At 38.8% G+C, this 12729-nt stretch overlaps 1 protein-coding gene across 1 annotated transcript; it reads right to left on the bottom strand.

Annotated features, from left to right (window-relative positions):
• Positions 1-10048: 10048 nt before the first annotated feature.
• LOC122705276 (olfactory receptor 11G2-like) lies at positions 10049-11002 on the bottom strand. The gene has a single exon (XM_043920547.1). It carries the CDS (start codon positions 10988-10990, stop codon positions 10049-10051), a length of 942 nt encoding a protein of 313 aa, XP_043776482.1. The 5' UTR covers positions 10991-11002.
• Positions 11003-12729: the final 1727 nt, after the last annotated feature.

Raw genomic sequence — 12729 nt, 5'->3', positions numbered from 1 at the left:
TTGAAAACAAGAAAAACTCTCATTTCTGAGAAGTGGTAGGCAGTTAAAGCATAATAGAAGAGCAAAAGATTTGGAGTAAGGAGTTGAGGGTATAATATACAACATGTAAACTATTTCTAGTTCTTCCAACAGTAAAATGGGTACAGTAGCACTTTCACCAAGGTACTGAGGACTCTGAATGATAAAACATGTGGAACCTTGTCTAGGGCCTGACATACTGTAATGCATAGGAATTTTTAGCTATATAATATACAGCTGAAGCAAAGTAAAAGGAAGCCTTACTCAGAGGATAGTAGTTTTCTCACTCTTCTATATTTATTTTTCCTCTAAGCATTATATCATCTCCTTTCTTGAACAAGAGGACTATCCAGACCTGAAGTTTCTCTGACTGTCTGGTCTTCCTGGAGAGGAGAGTTGGTCTTCTCTAAAGAAACCATCAAGGGGTGAAGGAGTAGAAACTGGGTAAAGATCTTTCTGCGCTTGTTGAAGGATGCGAAAATTATAAGCAAAGACTCCAGAGAGTGAGAATCCATGAGAATCTATTTACCACTTCCAGAAGGATGTCTGTGTTAGGAGACTGTTCTTACTAGTTATTCCCTTCCTCTGGGACCTGTCTTCTCAGGAGACTGTGGTCCTTCTACCTTTGTCTCCCAGTAGAGTAGAAAACATTACTTTTTCCAGCCCCAAACTTCTCAGTGATGGCATGAGATTTCATCAATCTTTTGCCAATATGAGCCAACTCAGAGCGCTGTTCAAGGGAAAGTCTATTAAAAAAAACACAGTGTGATGGCTGTTAGGTAGAAGATGTTCCTGAGCCTCTAGTGAGTGCTGTCAATTATGGGTTTTGGGAACAAAGCCCTCTCTGATTCTCCTGAAGGAAGAGATGGGTTGGAGGTATGATGTGACCTCAGCCATAGAGGGCTGTGCTGTTACTCCAGGAATCAATCCCCTTCCAGGACCTCCCTGTTTCTTTTATAGATCTACCCTTTCTCATTTGTGGTTGAGCCCTGTGAGTCTCAAACAGGTGTCTTGATGGTTAACTTAGGTCCAAGAGAAGCCAGAGCAGAACATTCCTTAGCTCTTCTCAGGGTTGGATCTAAGGCTTCCTCATCTTGACAGAAGTACAGGTGTTTTAGCACAACCCATTTCTTGTCCCTCTGTCCCATTTGTGAAGGAGTTTCAAGTCAATGACTTATCAGGTCGTTTAACTTCCTTGTTTGATCTGCTTTGATGTTTCCCTCTGTTTACAATTTGAAATTGGCAAACAAGGGCAGTTGCAATTCAGCTGTAACTATTGTTACCCTTGTTGTAATTATATATATATATATATATATATTTTAAATTTTTGTTATATTGAAGTATAACCGATTAAAAATGTTGTGATAGTTTCAGATGGGCAGCAAAGGAATCAAACTATACATTACCCATATCCATTCTTCCCCAAAGTCCCTTCCTATCCAGGCTACCACATAATATTGAGCAGAGTTCCCTCTACTAAACAGTAGGTCCATATTTTATATTTTTATCTTTCCCCCACTATTTCTTGCAGAAGTTCTTGTGTCACAGTCAGATTAAATTGCTTAGACACATAGTGGAATACCATATATTTCGGTGGGGTAAATAATTTTACCCTCTGAAAAGCAGACAAGAACACTGTGAATTGATGACTACCAAAGGAAGAGTTAAGCCCGGTGGAGTGAGGATCCCAGGAGACTAACTTAATCATGCAGAAAGGAGATAACTTATGAAGTGTTCTCTTTGCTTTCTTTCCTTTTCTTTTTTTTTTTGTAGCCTCTCCTGTTATTGTTTCCCCCAGCTCAAAATATTTTCTCACAGAATTCTTGAAGGTGGTATTAGCACATTGTAACAGAGCTCATTGGTTGCTGGTCCATATCCCTTTGTATTTTCTCCTCCTTTCCACTTCAGTGCAACTGCAAGCTTCTACATTTGTTTTCCTGAGAGTTTTTTCATAACTGGGAAACCTGCTTTGGCTGCCGATTTTTCATTCTTCCAGGCTGGAAGTTAATGACTTCCACACTTCCTGAAACCCTCAGCTATGGACAGATTGGAATTGGAGTATCAGTATCCCAGCTCCTTTGGCAAAATATCGGGATAAGTCTGGAATGTCTAATTGCCTACCTTGGGATCCTCCAGAGGGATTAGCTGCAATTATTTCTAATGGGAGTTGGTTTGACTACTTACCCTTTGTTGGAAGACTTCTCTTCCTTATTTGACTTTTCTCTATAAGCATTCCCTTCATTACCTAAATGAACTCTGCATTGGAATCTTTGTCTCAGGATTTATTTTTGGGGAGAGCAATAAAGACACGGGGGCTGGTATATTTGGTCTAGCCACCATTTGTAACACTTTTTAGACAATCAAGTTTGTTTCCAGTTTCAAACAAGTTTAAATTTTTTTCCATTAAGCTTTTTAGCAACTTAAATATTGATTTTGTCAGGTGGGTGCTATTCGTTATAATGGTTCCTTTAAGAGTACTATCATCAAACAGATTAATTATAAACATAAAAAATGTTTAACTCAGTCACAAAAAGGAATGATGTACTGAAATATGCTACAACTTAGGTGACTTTGAAAACTTTATGCTTAGTAAAAGAAGGCAGTCACAAAAAGTCACATATTGTATGATTCCTTCATATGGGCTGTCTGGAATAGGCAAACCCATAGAGACAGGGAGCAAGTTAGTGGCTGCCAGGTAATGTGGGGAGGGAGGAAGGGGGAGTGACCTACTGTAACGGATATGAGGTGTTATTCTGGGGTGATGAACAAGTTTGGAAATTACAGAAGAGTGGTGGCTGTACCACACCGTGAATGCACTAAATACCACTAAGTTGTATACTTTAAGATGGCTGATTGTATGTTATATGAATTTTGCCTCAATTAAAAAAATTAAATCCTAAATTTAATCTAAAAAAAAAGAAAGAGTACTATCATCAAAACACCACCTATCTGCAATCAGGCCTTTTTACTGTGGAAGATGGAGCATGCATGAAGATTTTCCAGGTAAAGGAATAATGGATTCATGTGACAGGTCACTGATTGTTTTCTCTTAATTGGTTATTAGTAATAAGCTTTCTTATAAGAGAAATTTCAAAAGATAATATTCCACTGAGGACACAGCTTGATTAACACGCCACTTGTGAGCAAATGCTGTTGCCTCTTCTCTTAGAGAGCCCAAAAGATTGTTGCATGACTCAGTGGCAGATGTCTGAAGTATAGAACCATCTTCTTGTAGAGCATGTGCAGTAGAGATTACTTCATTCTGTAGCCAAGCCAATTGGTTTCTGAAGAGCTTTCAAGTCATGTTGTTACAGACCATTTTCCTAGAATGTCTGTACCACTGGTTAATTCAATACTATAAACAATTACAGAATGATGTCACTATTTTTTTCATACTTCTGTCCAGTGTCAGGTTACCCATCATCATTTTCTGGTTTTGAATCCCATTTTAGTTGGTCAGAGGAGCCTGGCAGGCTATAGTCCATGGGGTTGCAAAGAGTTGGACACTACTGAGCACACACACACATGGTTGGTTTGAGTAAATCTTTTCCTCCTTTTCTTCATTCCTTTCTCTCCCTTCTCCTCCCCTTTCCCTTTCTCTGTTTCCCTCCTGCCCCCCTCTTGTTGTCTTCCTCCCTTCCTGTCCCTCTTTCTCTCTTTCCTCACTGCCTCACTTTCTCCCCTCTTTCCATGGTCTTCCATGGTCTGTGGGCTTCCCCTGTGGCTCAGCTGGTAAAGAATCTGCCTGCAATGCAGAAGACCCCGGTTCCATTCCTGGATTGGGAAGATCCCCCGGAGAAGGGATAAGCTACCCACCCCAGTATTCTTGGGCTTCCCTCATGGCTCAAACAGTAAAGAATCTGCCTGCAATGCGGGAGACCTGGGTTCAATCCCTGGGTTGGGAGGATCCCCTGGAGCAGGGAAAGGCTACCCATTCCAGTACTCTGGCCTGGAGAATTCCATGGACTGTATGGTCCATGAGGTTGCAAAGAGTCAGACACGACTGAGAGACTTTCTCTTTCACTTTCCATGCTGTGTGCTCAGTCGCTCAGTCGTGTCCAACTCTGCGACCCCACTGGCTGTAGCTCGCCAGGCTCCTCTGTCCATGGGGATGACAAAACTAGAATTCAAACCTAGGTCATGGGTGTTTGGATCTGTTGCTCTTTGAGCCTGTGTCGATGAGTTGTTGGGGCAATGATTGCATTCTTGTGTGTTGCCTGCACAGTTCACAACATATTTATTAATATTCAGTCCAACACTCTGTCCTTCTCTGGCTTCTTTTCTCACTTCTGCTTCATTCCCCTGCATACAACTGAATAGTACTGGCTCTCTCTTTCTTTGCTAATGATTGGTACCTGAATATCTACTGCACTATTCCATCATGGGTGGCTCTGGGTATTCCAGTGTTCTTGTGTTTGCTCATTCATGTCCTTATGTGCTTAATTCTCATTTCTCCCTAACATTATTTATCATTTTCTTTGTGACATGGACCCAATGATGCTCTGTCCTGTACCCTCATTCCAATCATAGATTACATAAATACATTCCTTGAGCTCTACATCTAGGAGTTCAGTTAAAATGCAGACAATAATCGCCTCATGATATTAGTATAGTCTGCAGTGAAATCAATCTCAAACCCTGTAATCTCCAACCTACTTGACAATAATCTGGATCTTACAGATCTTTGTGGAATGAGAATTAATCAGAGCTCATGAGTTATCTTTAGATAGCCCTGTAGCTAACGCTGCCTTTTTCTGGTGTATGGAAGAATAACCTCTTTTGACAATCTAAATTGACTTATTTTTATTCTTTATAAATCTCTAGCTATTAGTACAAGGAAAAAATATTCAGCATGTGTAATCAAATTTTAGTAAAGATCCTTTAAGCATAAAATGAAATGGTAGAGAAAAATATTTGCAATACATTTGACAGCTAAAGTGTTAATATCTAAAATAAATAAAATTTTTCCTTGTTTAAGCATAAAATGAAATGGTAGAGAAAAATATTTGCAATACATTTGACAGCTAAAGTGTTAATATCTAAAATAAATAAAATTTTTCCTTGAGCAAAATATGAACAATTAAAAATGGATAAAGATGTTAACAAGCAAATAGTAGAGAAAATCCAATGTCATAAGGAAAAAAGGCCAATGTCATAAGGAAAAAAAAATGCTCAACTATCACTAGTAAAAGAAGTGGATTCTCTCTTTTAACCCACCAAAGTGGCAAAATTTAAAGTAATTTTATTAGCTCCTAAGGGTGAATGGGTACTTATACTAACAGTGGAAATGTGATTGTGTATAGCCTTGAGTCAAAGCAATCTAACAATATCCAAATATTATGTGTACTGATCTTTGATCCAAAAATATCAATACATTCCTAGAAATCTATCTTATAAAAATAAAGGTATAAGTAGTTTAGAATAAGGGCCTCCCTGGTTGGCTCAGATGGTAAAGAAACTGCCTGCAATGCGGCAGACCTGGGTTGGATCCCTGGATTGGGAAGATATCCTGGAGGAGGGCATGGTGACCCACTCCAGTATTCTTGCCTGGTGAACCCCATGGACAGAGGAGACTGGTGGGCTACATTCCATGGGGTCACAAAGAGTTGTGTGAATGTGTGTATAAGCATACAATTACATGTGCATTAAGAATAATGTGGAAGGATACACATTAGATTATTCATATACTGCTTATTTAACTAAAGTGTGAGGTAATTGTGGAGAGAAGTGGGGAAAGAATAAAGGTAACGAGAGGAAAAGAAAAAAAAAAGAAGATGGCTTGCAGAGAGATAGCTTGTCTGTTGTGACCCTGTATGAAAAATTATATGTGTGCATGTATACAATCATATGTATATAAATTATATGCATTAATATAAATTATATACTCTCTATATAATATGCATATGCACATAAACACATCTGAAAAGATGAATAGCTAAAACTTAATGATATGGAACCCTGGACAGTGGAATTTAGGTGACTGAAATATGTTTATACTTTATTGTTTAAAAAATGTTTAAAATGCAATAAATGCTGGAGAGGATGTGGAGAAAAGGGAATGCTCTTGCATTGTTGGTGGGAATGTAAATTGATACAGCCACTGTGAAAGACGGTATGGAGATTCCTTAAAAAAACTAAAAGTAAAACCACCATATACCCAGCAATCCCACTCCTAGGCATGTACCCTAAGGAAACCAAAATTGAAAAAGATACATGTATCCCATTGTTCATTGCAGCACTATTTTCGATAGCTAGAACCTGGAAACAACCTCGATGTCCATTGACAGATGAATGGATAAAGAAGTTGTGGTACATATACACAATGGAATATTACTCAGCCATAAAAAGGAACACATTTGAGTCAGTTCTGATGAGGTGGATGAACCTAGAACCTATTATACAGAGTAAAGTGAGTCAGAAAGAGGAAGATAAATATTGTATTCTAATGCATATATACAGAATCTAGAAAAATGGTACTGAAGAATTTATTTACAGGACAGCAGTGGAGAATCAGACACAGAGAATATAGGCCTATGAACATGGGGAGAGGGGAGGAGAGGGTGAGATGTACAGAAAAAGTAACATGGAAACTTACGTTACCATATGTAAAATAGACAGCCAACAGGAATTTGCTGTGTGGCTCAGGAAACTCAAACAGGGGCTCTGTATCAATCTAGAGGGGTGGGATGGGGAGGGAGATGGGAGGGAGGGTCCAAAGGGAGAGGATATATGTATACCTATGGTGATTCATGATGAGGTTTGACAGAAAACAGCAAAATTCTGTAAATAAATTATCCTTCAATAAAAAATAAATTAAAAAGATAAATGTTTAAAATGAACAAGTATTATATAAATAAGCAAGAAAAATTAAAATATTATCAAACAATTACTATGTTACAAATGCATTTGAGATAAAATGTTGAATGTAAGCTGCTGTGCAAAAAGCTGAAGCAATTTTCAGCTTTCTTGCTTCCTACCCTCAGGGAAATCATATAATACACTATTATTATATCATATTTTATATGATAAAATCGTATAAATCATATAAAATCATAAAAATAATATAAAATCATATAAAACCATTATTTTATCATATAATACAATCAGATTTCTTTTGCTTGTAGTAGTAGTAAACTGTAAACCATTAGACAGGTTTTCTTAAGAGTCTGAGAGGTCCTTTCTATGAATGTCTATCAGGGACACTCCTGATCTTTACCTTGACGTGACCCTGTAATCCATGAGCTATAGTTATCTGTGTGAAATACTCAGATACTCAGATAACATTCTCTTGCTCTCTCACCACTTACCTCTCCATTGTTTGCATATACTGTTCCCCAGTTGACTCCTGTAACAACTAGTCTCTCTCTTGGTCATAGCACATCTCACAGTTTAATTTTTTCTCATCCTAGACTGTCAACTCCATGAGGGACTGAAATGTGACTTACTGACTTATCTGACTCCTTTCCTAAATATATACTTGACATATTACAGGTATTCACTAAATGTTTTTAATGAATTAGTGAACAGTAAGAAATGTAAATATAATAGCCCTGAAACTAGACTAATTAACACTTTGCATGCATGCTAAGTTGTTTCAGTTGTGTCAGACTCTTTGTGACCTGTAGACTGTACCCACCAGGGACAGGCTCTTCTGTCCATGGGATTCTCCAGGCAAGGATACTGGAGTGAGTTGCCATGCCCTCCTCCAGAGGATCTTCCAGACCCAAGGATTGAACCCAGGTCTCCAAGGTCTCCTACATTGGCAGGCCGGCTCTCTACCACTAGTGCCACCTGGTGGAAGCCCCAAATAACATTTTAACAGACTATTTCCTCCCACACATCTTCAGTTGTTGTTGTTGTTCAGTTGCTCAGTTTTGTCCGACTGCGACCCCATGGACTGCAGCATGCCCGGCTTCCCTATCCATCACCATCTCTCGGAACTTGCTCAGACTCATGTCCGTTGAATCAGTGATGTCATCCAGCCATCTTGTCCTCTGTTGTCCCCTTCTTCTCCTGCCCTCTATCTTTCTCAACATCAGAGTCTTTTCCAATGAGTCAGTTCTTCACATCAGGTGGCCAAAGTATTGGAGCTTCAGCTGCAGCATCAGTCCTTCCAATGAATATTCAGGGTTGATTTCCTTTTGAATTGAATTGTTTGATCTCCTTGCAGTCCAAGGAACTCTCAAGAGTCTTCTACAACAGCACAGTTCAAAAGAATCAATTCTTTTTCACTCAGCCTTCCCTATGGTCCAGCTTTCACTTCCATACATGACAATTGGGAAAACCATAGCTTTGACTAGATGGACCTTTACTGGCAAAGTAATGTCTCTGCTTTCTAATATGCTGTCTACATTTGTCATGGCTTTTCTTCCAAGGAGCAAGTGTCTTTTAATTTCATGGCTGCAGTCACCAGCTGCAGTGATTTTGGAGCCCAAGAAAATAAAGTCTTTCCCTGTTTCCATTGTTTCCCATCTATTTGCCATGAAGTGATGGGAACAGATGCCATGATCTTCGTTTTTTGAATGTTGAGTTTTAAGCCATCTTTTTCACTCTTGTCTTTCACTTTCATCAAGAGGTTCTTTAGTCCTTCTCTGCTTTCTGCGTAAGGGTGGTGTCATCTGCATATCTGAGGTTATTGATAAATCTCCCAGCAATCTTGATTCCAGCTTGTGCTTCATCCGCCTGGCATTTTGCATGATGTACTCTGCATGTAAGTTAAATAAGCAGGATGACAATATACAGCCTTGACATACTCCTTTCCCAATTTTGAAATTGGAAAACATCTTCAGAGAACAAAATAATTTCCCATATTTTCCGTCCAGAACCGAGAAGTCTGAATGAAATGATGTTTGTGGGTTTTTGGATCCTGGCTCCTTTGTTTGCATTGGAGACAGCCTGTGCCTTGGCATAGATTCCCCAAGAAACCCAGGAATTGTGGGGGACTGTTTCTTAGGCTCTGGTTCTCAGAAAACTTACCAGTAGAGCTATCATTATTATCTATAAAATTTTGTTTCAAAGATACCAGAGAGTTAAAATAAGTCTTTTTTCCTTCTCTTGAATTCAAGATATCCTCTTCCCAAATGCAACCATGGTTAGGTTTCTTATTTATCCTTTGAAAGATATTCCTTTTTTTAAACCACGAGGACAAATTTATAATCTCATCAATAAATGACAACTTACATACTATGCATCATTTATTCACTTAATAACAAATATAAGTTGGAAGTCCATATCTGTATATCTAAAATTCTCTCATTTAAGAAATGCTACATCAAATTCCATTGCATGAATATGTCATACATATTGAAATATGTCTCAATAAATAGGCATTTAAGTGGCTTCTAAAAATGCACTTTTCACATATGTATGATTATATGTGTATCTAGGAGTGAGTACAATTGCTTGGATAATGGATATGTAAATTTTAAATTTTCTGAAATTGTTTGCAAGGTCTTAAGTAGAAATTGCACCAGTTTAGACTTTTATCAGTAATATATATTTTCCCCTCTTAGATGAAAGAATATTTGATGGCTGTATGCCAGAATGCCAAACCCCCAATACTTTCTTATAGTTTATTATGCATTTCTCTCTTTATGAGTAGAATGAGAAGCATAAAGAAGATTTTTCTAAGCATTTTAAAGTTATTACCAGAGCAAATCACTCAAATTTTCCATTCTTCAGCTTCTTAATCTGCAGAATGAGGGAGTTGGATAAAGTCTCTGAGTCCTTTCTCCTAAAGATTTTGGGCAAAGTAAGAATAGCCATGATGAATAAGTTCAACAATAGGATGAAGAATTCTTGACGTGTTCAGTTCAGTTCAGTTCAGTCACTCAGTTGTGTCTGACTCTTTGTGACCCCATGGACTGCAGCACATCAGGCCTCCCTGTCCATCACCAACTCCCAGAGTTTACTCAGACTCACGTCCGTTGAGTTGGTACTAGTTATTTACTTAAGATTTTTTAACCTGGAAAAGTATAAAGATAGCCCAGTTGCCCAAAGATTTCTTTCTTTTTTTTTTGGACCAAGTTTCTTATTTTTGTATTTCCAGAAATTTCTGCAGGGCATATTTTATATCTTTGTTCCTCAGACTGTAGATCACAGGATTAATGAGTGGGGTTCCCACAGAATAAAACAGAGTCACAAGCTTCTGTATTCCAGCATCATGCTCAGATGTTGGGCTCAGATACATGACCATCACTGAACCATAGAAGAGTGAGACCACAGCCAGATGAGACCCACAGGTGGAGAAAGCTTTCCTTTGTCCAGCTGCTGAAGGGACTTTCAATACAGCTCTCAAGACCAGAGCATAGGACCCCAAGATGCAGAGGAAAGGAATAAATAAGAGGAGAGAACTTATGATTGCCCAAAAAAATTCCATTACTGAGGTTCTAGCACAGGTGAGTGCTAGAAGAGGACCTGGGTCACACAGGAAATGGTCAATGACCCTGGATCCACAGAAGGACATTTGGGAAATGATGATGATGGGGACTGGGAACCAGAGGAAACCAAGTACCCAGCAGCTGATCACCAGATTGGTGCAGAGACGTCCAGTCATGAGAGTGGGGTAGTGTAGAGGCCAGCAGATGGCAAGGTATCTATCAAATGCCATAATAGCCAAGAAAAAGCATTCTGTAGAACCCAAGGAGAAGAAAAAGTAGAACTGGAGAAAACACCCAGAGAAGGAGATGAGCTTGTTGTCAGAGAGAAAGTTGGCCAACATGTTGGGGACAGTGGAGGTGACATACCAGATCTCCAGGAAGGAGAAGTTGGCGAGCAGGATGTACATGGGGGTGTGGAGTCTCTGATCCCAGCACACAGCACAGATGATAGAACCGTTGCCCATGAGGGTCAGGAGGTAGACAGCAGAGAAGAGCACAAAGAGGAGAATCTGCCCCTCCCTGGAGCAAGGGAAGCCCAGGAGGATGAAGCCAGTGATGGCGCTGGAGGTGTTGGGAGTGTTGTAGATTTTCATGGGTCTGTGAGCTGTGAAAGGTCAAAATTACTGATTATCCCTGGAACAGCAGAGGAGCTTCATTTTCTTTGTCCAAACAAGAAACTGAGATTTATTTACTTGTTATTAATTCATTGTAATTGAGTGTTTACTTTTGGATACTGGGGATACAGCAATGAACACATGAGATTAAAACCCATACCTCATGTAGCTTATCCCAGTAGGAGAATGCAATGTGTAATTCTCCTTTTTGAACTAAATATATCGAGTTATTGTTCTTCTTGGCAAACACCTTTTTAAGGGTAGGCTGAAGTTATTGCTATGTCAAACAGTACTGTCATGATGATGACTGGGGATGTACATGATCTTGCATTTAGAAAGGTTTCTATAATTTCCTTATAATGAGTCGAAAACTGCATTTCCTATGTACTCCTTGAGTTGTCACCTAATGCAGCTGCTTGTAGGCAGGTACCTTGTTGGATAATGTGATTTTGAAGCAGGAAAACATGTGTGACTTTTGATGCCACTTAAAAATTGACATTTGACTATCTTCCAACCTAACTTGGTGATTCATTCTCTCTAGTACCATTATCTGACAATTTCATAAGTAAATCAATCAACTTTGATGGGGAAAGCTTCTGAAAAAATAGCTCCAAGAAAGAGGCCATCTGGATACATTTCTTGAATGATAAAAATTAATATATCAATAATATTACCATGTTGAAATAGTTCTGTATATTCTCTGTGATAAGAATGCAGTGCTGTGCTGGGGAACACAGCACTTTGGAACCTGTTCTTCTGTGTCAGAATCAATGTTACTTGATTCTCAGGTCAAAGGGTACTCATGTATTCAATAAGAACTCGCATGATTCTGTCCATTTCTGTCTTAATGTGCGTTACCACAGTGCCTTGCTGGCTTCACGTAGAGTGAGATTGGGAGGGGGAGAAGATGACTGCATTGTGAGTTCCATCTTCTATATGCTTTTATTCAGCTTGTAAATTTATCTGTCAGCTCATGCAGCTCAATTTCAAAAAACATACAACCCAATCAAAACATGGGCAGAAGACTTAAACAGAAATTTATCCAAAGAGGACATGCATATGGCCAACCAACACATGAAAAATGCTCAACATTGCTCACTACTACGGAAATGCAAATCAAAACTATAATGAGGTATCCCCTTACACTAGTCAGAATGATCATCATCAAAATAATCTACAAACAATAAATGCTGGAGAAGACGTGGAGAAAAGGGAATCCCCTTATACTGTTGGTGGGAATGTAAATTGATACAGTCACTATCAAGAACAGTAGGGAAGTTCCTTAAAAAACTAAAATTAGAGCTACCATATGACCCAGCAATCCCTCTCTTGGCCATATGCCAGGAGAAAACCATAATTCAAAAAGATACATTGCACCTCAGTGTTCATTGCCACACTATTTACAATAGCCAGGACATGGAAGCAACCTAAATGTCCATTGATGGGTGAATGGATAAAGAAGATGTGGTACAATGGAGTATTACTCAGCCATAAAAAGGAAAAATTGTACCATTTGCAGACACATGGATGGATCTAGAGACTTGCAGAGTGAAGTAAATCAGAAAGAGAAAAACAAATATTATATCAATTTTATGTGGAATCTAGAAGAACGATACCAATGAACTTATTTACATTGCAGAAATAGAGATACAGACATAGAGAACAAATGTATGGATACCAAGGGTGGGAAGGAGGAGTTGGGATGAACTGAGAGATTA

Source organism: Cervus elaphus, chromosome 12, assembly GCF_910594005.1.
Source record: "Cervus elaphus chromosome 12, mCerEla1.1, whole genome shotgun sequence".
Classification (NCBI taxonomy): Eukaryota; Metazoa; Chordata; class Mammalia; order Artiodactyla; family Cervidae; genus Cervus; species Cervus elaphus.
The sequence above is the reverse complement of the archived record's forward strand: the minus strand, read 5'-3'. Positions and strand labels throughout refer to the sequence as shown.

Excerpts from the sequence above, each read along its gene's own strand:
- LOC122705276 (XM_043920547.1), bottom strand. The coding sequence starts at position 10,990 with ATGAAAATCTACAACACTCCCAACACCTCCAGCGCCATCACTGGCTTC.